This window comes from Pseudorasbora parva, chromosome 17 (genome assembly GCF_024679245.1).
Source record: "Pseudorasbora parva isolate DD20220531a chromosome 17, ASM2467924v1, whole genome shotgun sequence".
Classification (NCBI taxonomy): Eukaryota; Metazoa; Chordata; class Actinopteri; order Cypriniformes; family Gobionidae; genus Pseudorasbora; species Pseudorasbora parva.
The window spans coordinates 25,904,268-25,920,976 of NC_090188.1; the positions used below are offsets into that span (position 1 = coordinate 25,904,268).

The window sequence follows — 16,709 nt, forward strand, 5'->3', positions numbered from 1 at the left end:
GAATGTTTATAATCTGTCAGAAATGTACTTTAAATTCACCTTTTTAAAATGGAAAAGCACTCATTTGATGACCCCCTCCTCCTCATCTCCTCTCCTCTCCTCCTCCAGCAATATTAAATATTAATCTCCTCCAGTCTATTTATTCTCAATCGATACGCTGTGTTAACACCATGACTGGTTTCCCATCTCAGCTCGGGCTCTGGTGGTTAATATGGCAGTTAGTGGCATCATCTCTTACGTTCACTGGTCAATGTGTCATTACTTTCTCATCAAGATCGTGGTGTGACGACCCCGGCACCTGCCACAGATGGCAGTACAGTGTAAATGATTATGTTGACGCAACTTAATGGATCAGTAAATCTACAAGGAATTGGCAAGCACCCGTGATAAATATAGCTAATAGGCCACATTTGGGGATGTGCGATAGGTATGTACAAACAGTCATGTGGATTACAGGCCTATTGCAGCGACGGTGCTGGGATAATAATTAAAAAGTGGGCGTTTGTTTGGACGGGCAAGTAGTGAGATTGTTCAGTGTTGTATTTGTGTGCATTCTCAACAGATTGTTGTTTGTAATAACCACAGAAAGTGTGGAGAGAGTTGAGCAGCAAACAGCCATATGGTGATGTTTGCATACGTGTTAAAGTGTGAGTACATGTGCTAGTCTTTTTCTATGGCGCAAATTCAAAGCTGAATCTTTCTTCTCGCTATATCCACAGGTTTCCCCAATGAGCCGGCAGCAGAAATCGCCCTGAAAACTGTGCATGAGTGGATTGTGAGCAACCAAGATGAGGTAGGAGCCGCTGGAAGCGGGGAAACTCTTCTTATTTCACAGGTCGTCGGCTACGAGCTTTAAGTTGGAGGAGAAAACCTGGTTTGAAGGGCAGATTTTTTTTATCATAGGAAATGCTCATGAAGTGTTGGAACCGGGATCCATAGTCCATTTCCCTGATGGAAAATCAATTAAAGCTCACAACTCTTCCAGGAGGAAAATGTGAAGTGGCAACTGCTCTCTTCTAATGTCATGTTTGTCTCTCTCTGTCTGTCACGTCCAGCTGCTTATGCACTACTAAAGACTTGGTATGATTATGCTAGAATATGCAACTTTGAGCTTTGAGCATGTTCAGCAAACCATCAATGACCTGCCTAGTCTCATATCTGAGAAACCAGGTCTAATCAAATAAGGCAACAAATTCTTTGTGAAGACCCAAACCCAGCTGCCTTGATCTGCGCAGCAACTTAACTTCACACACATTGAATTAGAAAGCATTTTAGCTTGAGTAACGTCTTTACATGGTCTGTTGACTTTTAAAATGGGTTTGTGCTGCAAACATCTATTCGGTGCAGGAAGATGGAGAATAAGTGCGAATAAAATAAGGCTAAACGAATTTTGGAAATCAATTAAGTCGTTAGAGTGCTGTTGAGAGAGTGAACGCATGAATGTGTAGTGATTCTGACAGGTGGATGTGCTAATTAAGTGTTTGACTTGACAGGTTTATTTGTGATTATTTACGTCATTGTCTGCGCATAATTGCTTTAGTTTGTTTAAACCAAATTGAATGTACGAAGCATATTACATGATTTGTTTTGACAGTCATAGTAGATAAACGACCCCCCCCCCCCTCACATTAACTGAAGTACAGCTGCTGACCTTCCAGCTAATCATCCTGATGTTTGAAGGAGCAAGATCAATAACTCAATCCCTCAGCAATCATAATCTGTAATGTTGTGCAAACTGTTGAGTTATTCCACTTTGATGATGAAGTGTTCGGTACTGCAACAGTTTTTTTTCAACACGGGTCCGTGGAACCCTAGTTATACAAGGGATGCATTTAGTTACTTGTATTTATTAGATTAAGCCAGGATTAGGCCTTAGTAAAATTTTGTAAACGTGCCCTATAAAAAACAAACAAAACAAAAAAACATTATTGGTGTGAATCTTGAGACAAAACAATTGCACTGACATATTATATTATTTTCCTTAATGGGAAAATGTCTAACAGTGCCCTGCAAAAGTTAACTTACAATATCAAAACATTCAAACACAGACTCGACACTTGGGTTGCCAGTTTGAGGACACGCAACAGGAATGAGTGCAATTGACGATGGAAGCCAAGGAGACTTGCACATTGTAAGTTAGTGAGTTTATTTATCTGTGTTTTAATATGCTCTCATTTTTAGATGGATGCCGAGGGTTTTTAGGTCCGGTAAAATCTGCGATCTCGGACCGAGTTTGTTTGCTGGCTTCCATGGCCGCAATACGCTGTTTTCCGTCTACTGGCAACCCGTAGTGTCGAAATACTTTTGGGTAAATTTGCAACGTGCGTTAACGCACAGACAAAAACTAAAACAGGCATTTCGAAACGCAACACACATTTCACAGTAGAATAACTGGCTGTTACATTGTTTTTCAGAGAAATTAGTATGTGGACTTGGCATGTTTCCTAAATATATGCAAACATAGTATGGTATTTTTATTCTTTACTAAATTCAAAACTTACATAGAGCACCTTTGAACTGTTTTCTAATTTGTCTGTTGTACACTAACCTTAATTTTCTATCAACAAGGGTTTTATCCAGTAATCAGGCGTTACAGCTGTCAAATGGGCGTCTGACTGTGACTGTGATTGCTATTTTTATGTAATCAAAAATAAAATCATTATTGCTGATCTTCAATGATAATTTCATGTTACTTAAATGCATTTATGCCAAGAATTGATATTATTGGTTTATGTAGATACTGCTAGATTATTTCCAAACTTTTGTATGGTGCTGTAGGACACTTTCCCATTCAAGAAAATACCAGAGAAGATATTGTTGAACAAGTGGTAGGACAGCTAACAGAGAATTCATGTTTTTATGGGAAACGATGCTACTAGTGAATATTACTAAAAATGAGAGAACTAATGAAATATTGTCTAATTCTTTCATACTCTCTTCAACATGTTAAAGGTGCACTATGTAGTATTTTTGCAGTAAAATATCCAAAAACCACTAGGCCAGTGTTGTATATTTTGTTCAGTTGAGTACCTACAATATCCCAGATGTTTCCAACTATTTGTAAATTGTGAGAAAATTGCTATTTTAACCAAGGATCCGGGACGTTTCAGCATAGCGTCTGAGGAAGTCGTTTCTGCGTTACCGTCGGTGTCGTGTTTTATTTGGCAGAAGCGCTTTACTCTTAGCAGTGTGAACAAGTGAATGCGTGGAGTAACGTCATAACAACATTTTCAACACACTTAAATGTATCTAATATGATAAACAGAGTTGCATTACCTCATAATCATAACCGGAAGAGCAGTAATAGTGCAGACGGTCGGCGAACGTGTCCCGTCCCAGTCATAATAAAAGTCACGGTGCTCGCGAGGCGGGTATTTGTGTAACATTCGTTCCAGCGGCCTTGCTCAGCTCCACAACACTCAGTCCTGCTCTGCTTCACACTACAGTAACGTTAATAACCGCATTCATGAACATGATTTCTGCCCGAGTCCTATTTTCCAACGGCTGTGAGGTGAAGACCACATGTCCCAAGATGCTGCGCTCAAACTTTGCGTCATCAAACTACACCTTTGTTTTGAATAGACGACCTCTAGTGGACGGAAAGGAGTGCATAGTCCTCCTTTAATGGATTTACTTTACGTTAATGGCTTAGCCTTTAAAAATCCTGTTCAGTTTGAATTGTTTGACATTTTGTTTTTTGACAGAACAAGGTTTTCTTAAATGATGATTTTTCTGGTAAAATGTAAAAAATAAAACATTCATGCTGAATGATGAACTTTAGTATAAATCATTAGTATGAATTATACAAAAGAATATTTAGTATAATATTTTAGCATGAATATTTTTTGTTTTAAAAGTCTTATTACTTTAACTGGACTTGGTGTGACTAGACCTTTTTCACTCTGAATCTCCGGCTTTCAGTCATGTAACGCTGACTCTGACTTTGTTTATTTACTGCCGTAATCCATCTGCTGACCCCATTAAGACACTGCAGTTAGGAATTTGCCTTCTTAGCAGTATTTTCCTATTATCTTAATCCAAGTAAGATCATAAGCTAAATTAAATTAACACATCAGCCTGCTTGTGAAAATGTAGCAGCTTCTTTGCTCATGGAAGAAGCGACAGCTCTTCATGCTGAAGATTTTGAAGGAATCCTGGCATTTCTATAAGTAAACTCAGGGTGTGCATCAGCAAAATGAACAAAGTGTCTCTGTAGCTTGTAAAGAGTAACATGAATAGAGTAGTTCTACAAACAACCTGTAGTCACGCACTCGCTTTGAAAAATAAACAAACAAACAAATAAAACTTTGTGGGTGCAGCTCTCATTCCTCGGGGCTTCTTAAGCTAGGAACACACCAAGCCGACGCCGATCAACTAGTGGCGACGAAAGCAAACTGCTGAGTCGGCTCACGTTGGCTCACGTCGGCAGCGTCTTGGGTCCAAAGCGGTCCAAAGTTGCCCTGACACACCAAGCCGACGCTCGACATCAGACGGCCAATAGCGCGTCCGTTCTGCGCCTGCGTTAGAGGAAATACCTTTCCGTCCCAGCTGGTGGCAGTAGTCTGTTTTCGTTATTCGAAGCGGGAAACCGGAAGAGCTATAAAGATATCAGCTGTCGTTTTCGTTTCCCCACACAGACGGATTCGTGCATTTCAGAACGTTGCAAATGGCATTGCCGTTGTCAGCCCTTGGTCTTTTACTTGTGGAAGAGGAAAGGTAGAAGCGGACGCGAAAAATACAAAGAAACGCTCACTAAATGGGTGAAACCATACCCGAAGTCAAAATGTGAAACCATAGATTATTACACTTGTTCACCTATCAATGAACCATAACAATAACAGGGCATAGCTCAAACAATACCCTGCAAATTGGCTCATTCAGATGCATTGTGGAAGTTAATGTGACACAATCTGAGCAATGGCCACTTATAAGGATTGTTAAAATAAATATATGTGTATGACGCATTCTGATTTACAGTAAATTATGTTTGTGACAATGCTTGGTGCTAGTTCAATGAATTATGACAGAATTTGTATATATTTTTTTCATTGGAAACTTGCCTATGGTGACATTTCTTCAAAATGATATCATGCTGCTTCTTGCACATCACATAACAGCAGTTTGGAAATGAAATCTCCAGTGGCACAGAAATGTTAATGAAAATAATGTAACACTAAACCATACACTGAACTTAACTGACAGTAACCATGCTAACTATTAATTTACAGATATTGCACTTTGATAACATTGTATTGTGGAAGTAACACATTATGAAAATATGTCTCTATTAATTGAAAATCTATTTATTCTTAAATTAAAACATCAATACAGATGTGTTTATTTACCCTGCTAGTTAGATGTCAAATAGCAAAATAAGGGTTAGAATTCTGCATCATCTTGTGTTTTGTGATCCTTTTTTACATAAAGAACTGTGAATGCAAGTACCCAAAGTCAAAGTTTTTTATTTTCCAATGTTCAGTACAATGGGCACAAATAGCTATATAGAGAATAGCTATAAAAGTAGCTATATGTGTAGATTCAGCCAAGGGTGTACTGGGCCGTAGCTCCGCCGTAATGAAGCTGGGCTCCTCACGGGTGCCAATCCAGGTGTCACTGTTGGTACCATCTGAGGGTAAACAGGATTCACTTTCAGACAAAGGTTCCTTAAAGAAACAATCAAAATGTGAACAATGTGATACAATAGATTCTTACACTTAATCACCAATAACCCATAACAATAACAGGGCATAGCTAAAACAATACCCTGCAAATTGGCTAAATGGATCTATTCAGATGCACATTGTGGAAGTTGATTTGTTGAATTACTTGTAAATAGACCCATCTGAACATTCATTGGCCACTTTACCAAAAGCAAAATGTTCATTTGTCCAAATGGAAAGAAAAAATAAATAAAATAAATTATACACACACACACACATACATACATACATACATATATATATATATATATGTGTGTGTGTGTGTGTGTGTGTGTACCCTGATAGTTAGATTTGAGGTGCACTCCTTCCTTTTTGTGTGAGGTTCTAGAAACTGCAGGTGGGTCTTCTGAGCTCCAGAACTTCCTGAGGGTCCATGTTTCTTGTAACACATGTGGGTTCGCAATGAATCCCACCGCTTCTTGAGCTCTTTCTCTGAGGGACAATAAAAAAAATAAAAAAACATTACGCTGAGTTATGTCAATTTCATGGCTATTGTAATGTTCATTTTTGTTCTACTATTAACTGGATGTATTCTGGATGACAGCATTTTTTTTTACAGTCGCTTGAACACATTTCTCAATACATTTAGGTCACTTTTGCAAAACTCTCCACACAGTTAGTACAACCGAAATATATGAGGGCTAAACTGTGGATTTATCATTGCTTTTGGACATGAAGACATGCATTAAGTGTTTTGATATCTTTAGTGCATTTTGAATGTGAAATTAACTGCTGTGCAAAGATGAAAGTTGCACACAACAATCTAACATGCAGTTTTTTTGAATATGGACTACTGAAGAAGAAAAAAATATTGCAAAAAGGAAATCTTACCTGACATGACAACTTTATTTGCGATCTCACGCCACGGTTCTGCTTTCGCCACACAGTTGACATAACGTTAACATTTTCCCGTAGTGTGATACTAAGCTGGCCTTTGCTGGATCATGCTGATCAGTTTGTCTTCACTTGCCTCGGTCTACACAGCCATATATATTAACATGTGTTAACATGTATCGTAATGAGGAATATAATCAAATGAGACGACACCTTTCTTTTACTGTCTATGGAGGAGACAGGCGTTCTGTGTTCCCTCTTGACTCTGTCGTTTACTTGCTTCGTCACTTCCGTTTTATTTTCTCGTGCACTGGTTCGCTAGCTGAACAGCAAATCAGAACGATCATATGTCCCGACTGACCGACATGCCGCGACGCCGATTTAACATGTCGAATCGGCTGAAAAACAGCCGACGAGGACCAACGCCAGCCGACGGCGTGGAACTGTGTGGAACACACCGAGGAAACTTAGTTGGCCGACGCACAAAAACTGCCCGACGGCCGACCGTCGGCTTGGTGTGTTCCGGCCTTTAGAATAGATTGCATAACAGATTTCTGGGCGGCTTTTATTGAATGGCTTTTACCTGCGGGAGCAGAGGACAGTTTAATTTATTGTGATTGTTAGGCCAAAGCAAAACCTCCAGGTTGATTGTGAATTGAGGGAAAGTGAGAATTAATTACTGAGTATTTAGGCGGAGAGGACAAAGCACAGTAAGAGGGATTTATTGTTGTGTTTTAATGGCGTGTCTTCACCTGAAGTGTTACTTGATCTTTTTACTGACTTGTAACCTTGCTTTCTTCTGGCTGCTATGTGTTTTTTTATTTTTTTATTTGTTTGTAAAGTAGAAAAAGTAGATGCTTTGTTGTAATTTGACTTAATTGCACCTGCTGATTTAGTTTCTACCTAATATCTTCCTTTTTTTAAATATAAGACGACAAATGATTATTAAGGGCTCTATAATACACCCGGCACAATGTGATGCAAGTGTTTTTTGCTATTTTCAGCTCGACGCAGTTTCATTTTCATGTCCTGGTGCCCTTTCATGATTCCTCTCTGAGAAGTATCCAGTTTTTCCACTTGCAAATTCTGCCCTGTAAATAGCGAATCCGTCATAGCACAAGCGCCACTGGCTTTTAAAGGGAATTGGAGATGAGCCTCTGATTAGTTTGTTAGGCGTTACACCCAAAACACACCCATTACTCATTAAGAGAGCAGGGATGACCCTTTTAGACCATGCGCCTGGTGCACCAAGTGCAAATAGCGTGCATTGTTGGCAAACGCTATTCGCACTAGCTCCACCTAACAGTGCCTGTTTGGGAGGAAAAGATACGAAGAAATGCTGTACTGAAGCTGTACTTCAACTTTTTCAGTGGTTTAGTCAGTAAAGCATAAGGTTTAAAGATCTAGGTTTTGATGCGATTGACCCAAGTTCGAATCCACCTTTTGCAGGGCCCGCTCTACTCTCTTTTTCTATCACATATCACATCAAAAAGGCATTTACTTTCAATAAAAAATTCTAAAAATGTTCTAATGTTCTAAAAATGGTAATAAACTGCCTAACGAAATGTTTAATAATAATAAATGATAAATAATAAATAGATCCTCCTCCTCTGTAGAGATCGCCTTCGTTGGGGGCACTGTGGTGCGATCTAAAAGGGCACTTTCAAAGGTGCAGGGGCTCAACCTCCCTCCAGCCAAGCACCAACCACCCCCCACCCCCGTGCACACCACTGAAAACAGGCCATAGTTCTAATTCCAATTATGCTTTACAATGAACTTAAGAAAGCAGATACTCTAATGATGCTTTAATAGTGTTTAAACACAATGATAAAGCTGTAAGAAGTTCTTTAAAAGGTTTCCTAAATTATTTATGGAATAGGACAGCTGCATTTAGTTCTTTATTGGATGTTCCCTGCTGATTGTTGCAGATGTTATCACAGTAATATTAATTCTATTCACCTAGAAATTGTCATCATTTACTTACCCTCATGTATTTCCAAACTTGTAAAGCTTTCTTTCTTATGAGAAACACAAAATAAGACTTTGAAGAATGTTGTGAACCAAACTCTCAAAGGCTGCATTCACACTGTCAATTTTTGAGATTGACAACCACATTTACTTACAGGTGTGAGTCTCACAATATCTAGAATCACACAGCAACTTACAGTCTGTATCAACGGGAGTCAAGTCAAAAGAAATGTCAACGATGGCAAAGTTCAGAAAGCTGAAAATTCTTATCACTTTTGACACGTCAAGAGTCCAATCCGAGCTGTGAATTCATCCGCAAAATCTTCATTAACCGATAGCAGCTTTTATACCTGGGTGGAGAGCGGAGCATTTGAATTGCGCTTAGAACACAAAGCTGACAGGAGCTCTGGTGGACAAAAGTGACTGACCCTTCAAATGACACGGCTCATATCACCATCGCACAATAATGCTAATGTGAAAGCTGTCATGCGGAGCTCGGTGCGCACTTGGGGTACCAAACTCCCTGGAGGAGGTGGTCTGAGTTCGGTGGCACTCGAACTGTGCCGCGATTCACTTGAATGTGAAAGCAACACGGACTCGGGTGAGCACTTGTTCAGGAAAAAAGTAATCTGTGCCTGCATTTTAGCCAATTACGATGTATTAAGTTCAATAAAACACATGTAAGGGATGACATTATTATGTACCTTCGATATGAGTGAGAGTGAGCCTGCAGTCAGGGTGGAAAATGAATGGCAATCCACTGTCTCCTCAAAAGAGTACGCTACTCACATACAGTAAACTCAAGTGTCGTTTACTTAGCTGTGGATAATGGCACCAAATTAATAAAAAAAACAGTATATTTACGGCTGTCTGTTGCAAGATGAATGGAAATGCACCATGGCGTTCGACAGAATCAAGTTGAGTGTGAAACCAGACCAACACTGTGAAAAGCCAAAAGCAACATGTGCCTAACATCTTTCCAAAATTGTAATGAGAAGCATTTACAAGCCTGTTGTTCAACAAAAGAGATGACAACATTTACTGTAACCGAGTGTTTGAAATAACATCACAGAATGAGGCGGACATTATAGCATCTTATAACATTCTCTACAGTGATCGATTGGTGGTGTATGCATAGTCTCGAGTCCTCTCATGAGGGAGCTCGGAGGCATATAAGGACATGTTTTATTATGTGTGTGCGCGGCAGTCATCCATGAGGGACCCTCTCTCGTCTTTCCCTGGTGTTGCTCGTCCTTATATGCCTCCGAGCTCCCTCATGAGAGGACTCGAGATCACGCACCGGTCTCACTCGCTCCTCCCACGTCTCTCGCTTGCCCACCTCACCACGAATTGTTATTATTATATTTATTTTCAAATGCTCTGTTTTGTATTTTATAGTGGAAAGTCATACAGCTTTGGAATGAGGTGAAGGTGAATAAATTATGACAGAATTGAAATTTTGAAGTGAGCTTCAGTCTATCTATCTTTAAGCCCACTGTAGAGTAAGGTAATGTAAAAAAGAATACAGTGATGTTGTTTCATACGTTATATAGGGGAGTCCCATAAACTTCAAGTTCCAGACATCATTGTATAGGTAATATGGAAGTCTCCACTCCACTATACACAGAATATTTACAGATTCATCTCTGTCCATCTCTCTCCAGTCAGTGCGAGAGTGAGAAAAGAGAGAGGAATTGGAGGTCCAGGAGCCAAGCTGTAAAAAAACAGCTTCTATTCTATTCTATTCTATTCTATTCTATTCTATTCTATTCTATTCTATTCTATTCTATTCTATTCTATTCTATTCTATTCTATTCTATTCTATTGCATCCCAAAATACACAGCTGAAATCCCATGCATGAAGGATAATTTGCTGTGCTGATAGTATCTCTATCCATAACAGTGAGAGTGCCATTACGGGCTTGGCATGCGAGAGGTGCATTAGTTCGTCGAGAGCATCCAGGGACATAAGTGCATGTATGCACTACACTGTTAGCTTCACAATAAGGTGCATTAGGCCTGGCTTGTAAATTAGGTCCCGGGCTCTTATAGCCACCTTAAGATGCCTCTACTTATATGTGTAATATATCATGGTAGAGTTGTGCTGCAGCACCTCACACTCCGACAATTGTGATTGATGACTGAAGGTTAACCTTCGCGGGCCAGGGTGTATGTTCACTATACCGCATTGGGGAAGAGTAATGGAGATGGGGTTTTCTGATGGAAGCTGGGCCGCAGTGAGAAGGGGGCTGGGTGATTCTTCCCATAGAAACACAGTAAAGGACTGTTTTCTCTTATTTTAGAGACATTTCGTAATGCCTGAAAGCAACTATGCTTTGTTTTATTTATTTATTTATAATTTATTTATTTTTTTAAATCAAAATGTAATCTAAGTTTTAGACATTCAAATTTCGTTGTCAGATAAAAGTATGGTTTTTATGGAATAAATCGAATTATTAATAGTAGTAGTAGTAGTAGTGCATTTAAATAAATGCTGTTCTTTGAACCTTCTACTGAAAAAAGAAACCTGAAAAATTCATCACGATTTCTGGAAAATCATTGTTAAAATTATAATTCTCAACTGTTTTCAACATAATAGATGTTTTATAAGCACTTAATCAGCAGGATCATGTGATACTAAAGACAGGAGTAATGATGCTGAAAAAATGTAGCTTTGAAATTACATAAATAAATTACTTTAAAAAAAAATATAATAGAAAACATTATTTTAAATTGTACAATGTCATTTCAATCATATTTCTCAAAATGACTTTTTTTTTGCTGTATTTTTTTAACAAATAAATACAGCCTTGTTTCAAAAACTTGCCAACCTCAAACTTTTAAATGGTATTTCTGTTTTCTTCAGCTATGTGGATTGAGAGCGTTTAATGTAATTTACTATTTAATAAGGCACTATTGAAGGAACTCTTTCATAACACTCTCAAATAAGAGTGATGGATTGCTGTAGATTTGACATAGTGATGCAACTTTGCTCTCCTCTTCTTAAACGTTAACTTCCTGAAAAGTCTACCCACACAAAATGTTACAAACACAAAAGGGACCATAGAAATACATGCAAGCACCTCATCCCTCCAGTGTGGACTGTGGTAGTCCAGCCTTTGGGGTCACGCTCACATTTCGGAGGTTCTTCTTTTAATATGAGATAGATCTCCTGGTCCAGGGCACCATGCCCCTGGTGGCTTTATAGAGCTTCACAGAAGGCATTTGTGCCCTGCGTGAAATCATTCTGAAAAGCCAAGCAGTGGGTGTTTTTTTTTTCCCTTCTATTGTGGTAAAGTTGAGCACAAACGGACGAGCACATCATCTTCGGCACTGCATGTTCCAGCTCTGTCATGATCTCTCACATCTGAGGGCATCAAAGTGGGAAGTCACGCTTTCATCTGCTCTTATGAGTCCAGACAACTCTGCACCCTCTTTCTCTCGGATGTATTTCTCGTCAGTATGATTTCTATATGACCGTCTATGGCAGCCGTAGACATTCAATGAGCCCCCTGCCCCAACCAACATGATGAATCAATTACGGTTGCTGCCCTGTTTTCAGAGGTTTAATAAACTGTATTGCTCAATTTCAGTGCTTTTTAAAGCGCTGGTCCTTAAGCCGAACTAGGTCACGTGCCTGTAAATGTTCAGTCGCCGGCATGTTTTAATAATATGTGCAGTTATTTCTTTAGTAAGGTTAACTGAAATGGCAAAGAGCAAATGCACTCTTTTCAGTGTACATTTCTAAATAGTTTGTGCTACTGTTTGTTCTGCTACAAGTGGGACACTTATTAGGCATCTGCCATAGATAGATAGATAGATAGATAGATAGATAGATAGATAGATAGATAGATAGATAGATAGATAGATAGATAGATAGATAGATAGATAGATAGATAGATAGATAGATAGATAGATAGATAGATAGATAGATAGATAGATAGATAGATAGATAGATAGATAGATAGATAGATAGATAGATAGATAGATAGATAGATAGATAGATAGATCTCTTTCAGTCACTGCCGCTGGTTGTCCATATGTCACCAGTGTGCTCTGGTGCATCAGCCATCTTCAGTCATCTGCTTGCTTTATTTCCCATTTTTACATCTAATTTGTTGTAATTCAAGCCTACATTGCTTTAATCTGCTGGTGAAAAATGCAGTGTGACACTTTATTTGGCTGTCGCTTCTAAATTTGCAACCAGCAGACGGTTTAATATAGCTTCTTGGACCCTGGTCCAGGCGCACACATCGCCCACGCGGCTCTGACACGTGAAACAGATTGTGGAGATTCCGTTGTAATAAAACCTTGACTGAACCGGGAATCCATGGCGTGCTCTGAGAAACTAAGCGTTACTAAGCGAAGCTGTTGTCACTTCACTTGTGGCTTTTAAGGACTGTGGTCTTTTTGTCCTCCTCAGGGTTTCTGTGGGTCTTAATTAGCCCTTCCGCAAATTACGGCCTGAAAAAGAGCATCGGAGCATAAAGTCTTAAATTCATGAAGTCATGGCATTGAATGTTCCTTGCACTATTTTCCTCAGTGTTTTTGTATGGATTGATTTTTGTCTTGTTTTCAAGCACAATATCTTTAAATCAAGATACATTTACTGGGATACCAAAAAGAAGACATGAAGTCTAGTTTTTTGAAAAGTCAAGACACTGAGTTTACACTTAAAATATAAACAAATATGTCAATGTGGTATGATTTAAGCTTTGGATCAAGTTTAATTAAGTTTTCTGAAGCCACTGCCAGCTATTTGTTCATTTTAATCATTTATATTTAATCACCATTTCACAGAAAACAAGACTTATATAATTTTTCCTCTCAAGTAGATTGCAATATTTGCACTATAGACAACAAGACAAAAAGACTTGGAACACCAAGAGTATTAGTTTTTTTGCAGTAGGATAAGAAGGTACAAGTTGTGTCCATATTCTAGTGGTGTGTAAGCTTTGTTTGTAAAATGAATTAAAAAGTAATGGAGATCTGTTGAAGGTTAAACAAATGGAACAGTGTTGCTAAAACAACAGAACCTATTTACATGTTGTGAATTTCCTTCACTTTCTTCATTTTTTATTTTTTTTTACTTGGTCTTAAAAAGCTCTTTATAAAAACTGCAGAAACCTTGCTCCTGTTTTGTTTAATTTTATAAACATGTTTGTTTATTTTTCACGAGCTGTCATTTAAGATTGCGGATAATAAATGCAATCCCCCACAGGAGCTCTGAAAACTGAGATTGAATGGCTAATAGAAACAAATGCCTGTCGTGATGGTGCGATTTGCTATCCGAACAGTAAATATCATTTCAAGTACAGCAGGGACTGTGGCAGGTAAGACTGTTAAATGACATCAGGGAGATATTCGTTGTCATTTTTTGAAAGGAAGATATATTGAGAATGTCAAACGGAGAATAGGGCAGAATGGCTTTCCGTTGTGGCTATTCCAAACAAACAGCCCAGGTATATATGACCTAAAGTCATCATGAGACTCAAGCTCAAGTGCAGCTGCCTTTATTTAACAATAAATATGAGGGATGAGTGACAGAATTATTATGTTCCAAAACCGAGTTGCTTCCGAGGCCTCATTTTAACATGTGCAGAGGAGCTAATCCCAGAAGACACTATGAAAATGCTGGAGAATTGTTGCTTATAAATGTGTAATTCATTCACTACTGAAAAGTATTAATACCGTAGATTATATTTTAGAATTAAAGAAATATATATTTTATTTAAAACTATATTCCATATATGTTTATTATTAGTAGATCAGTGGGTCATTATTAAAAATGACAAACATTTGACTTTTCAGCCATGAAAAAGGATTAAAATACATAATTTTATCAACATGCAATCCAACCAATACGCCTAATAGGTTGTTTGTCACTTCCTTGAAATACGACCCATTGGAGCGTTTACTAAAGTTGTGCCCCTATCGACAAAATATATTATTCATGAAATATGACCCACAGGAGAGTTTTCTAAAGCTGTGCTCCTATTGACAAAAGGGCACTTTCATTTGAAAGCATTTTTCCCTTTTATCTGTAACATTCAGGTTTTGCATAGCTCAATTAGTAAAGCATTGCAATATACAACAACATGTGATCATGCCATAGGGAGTTCCCTGATCCCAGGGAACACATGCTCATAAAGTGTGTATGCACTATAAATTACTGGGTAGGTTTAGGGATGGGGTGGGTGTATCATTTTTGCAAAACGCGAATATGACAAATGGTGGTAAAAAAGTCCACACACTGCATTAAAATAAACACGCATTTTGATTGGTTACAGCAGTTATACGTCATTTCATGACGTCACATAACAGTCATTATTTTTACGGCAGTTAGAGGGCACATGACTTTAAAATGCAAATAAATGTTGTGATAAGGTGTTTGAAAAACGACCTATAGAGACGTTTTTCGTATTTTGGAGGACAGTTTGGATTTTATACAGCTTATTTAAAAAAAGAATAATAAAACAATTTTTGACTATATTATTTTTAAATACTGTTTTGTCAAATGCTTTGAAAATATAACCTTGACTCATTGATCTGTTACACTTTTTTATATTTACATTTATTTATCTGTTTGAATAATTTTGTTATCCTGGGATAAGCAGTTGTGCAAGGTTTAAGAATTTGGCAAAAACAATCACATCAGAATAAGAACTTAATACTATAAATACTTTAAAAGAATGATTGTTTGTTGTCAGTAAGGTTGTTAATGTTAAAAACTTTTATTTTGGAAATGTGCTGACTATGAGTTTTATGGGAGAGAGAATAACTGAAGGTAATTTATAACATTTTGTAAGTTGCCTCCATGTTGAGTGTTCCAAATGATTCATTTCTGAGGTTCCCTTTACGTTAGGAGGCTGCTTTAGAAGGCGGTTGGCAGTATGGCAGATCGCTAGGTTTTGAAACAGAGCTAAAGTGTTTTTAACTTAAAGGTGAAGTGCTCTTTCGTGTGAAACGGTCCGCATGTCTTTTATTGCAGTAGGTGGTCACTGGAGACCAGGCGGGGGCGCTTACCAGTTGCCAGGCCGCCCGGTTCGGTTCAGGTGAAGTCAGTGAGAAAGACACAGAAATGTCAGATGTTCCTATTCAAGGTGCTCACCGAACTGAGACGCTGGCATCTCTTTTATATCTTACATTGGTGTCACATCTGCCATCGCTATTCTGAGTTTTGTGGTGTACAGAGAGGCTAACTCCAGACTACTTCATTCAGAGTGGCTGCAGGCCTTCTTGTGAAGTTGACTGTACTTTCTTTTCAAGTTTGTGTCATACTGCCATAGAGAAACCTGTTGGGATGAGGTCAAGAACAAACTGAAGACAACGAGAAACTCATGTTGTCATATGCACACACATTTACACACATTACCGTGATGGAGTAGCTGGTAGTCCAAGTTGGATTCTCTCCAGGTTACCGCCACCAGAGACCTCTTTAAGCACTGCTCACTTTCCCTCCGTATGTCCAATCAGAGCGTGCAGTGCTGAGGGTGAACATTTATTTTCCTCACTACTGACATGGAACTATCAATCTCAATAGAAAAGGTCATAACCTGTTTATCTAACACAGCCTTCTATTACTTATTCACTGTCCCAAAAGGAAACAGCTGGGGCTTTCAGAAAACTTGTGCTAGCGCTAGGTTGTGTGTTGCTATGTGTCAGCCAGTAGCGTTTAGCTGTGCTGTTTATACTGTACATATATGCGTATTTGCACAGATGTCCATGGACAGATAAACTACCAATACAAAAATTGGGGTTGGTGAGTTTTTGTTAATGTTTTTGAAAGAAATGCTGATCGAAGCTGCATTTATTTGATCAAAGATATAATAAAAACAGCAATATTGTAAAATAGTGGTGACAGTCTTTAAGAGTCAATTAACATTTCATCTGATCTGTTCAAAGCCACTTGGAGACACAAAACAATGTTGTTGGCAGAGAGAAAAAAAAAAAAAAACTAACATGACAATAATGCTAAAGTTTCTCAGTATTATTTTGTTTTTTATTGAACTATTGTGCAAAAGCTATATAACATTGTGCTGCTTCCTTGTACTCTAGCGACTTTGGCAGTTTTCAGATTAGTAATGGAGGATTGTGCACATTATTAAGTCCCTTACTCCATAGATGTATACATATAGATTCCCCATTAGTGTTACTTTTTATGTAACGGTTGTATAATAGCCTCAG

At 38.3% G+C, this 16,709-nt stretch overlaps 1 protein-coding gene across 1 annotated transcript in view; it reads left to right on the forward strand.

Annotated features, from left to right (window-relative positions):
• Window positions 1-16,709, forward strand: part of macrod2 (mono-ADP ribosylhydrolase 2) — a 667,187-nt gene that overhangs the window by 495,352 nt on the left and 155,126 nt on the right. The window contains exon 8 of the mRNA XM_067422444.1: window positions 720-793. Within this exon, the coding sequence (XP_067278545.1) occupies window positions 720-793 (74 nt within the window). The remainder of the gene's footprint in view (window positions 1-719; window positions 794-16,709) is intronic.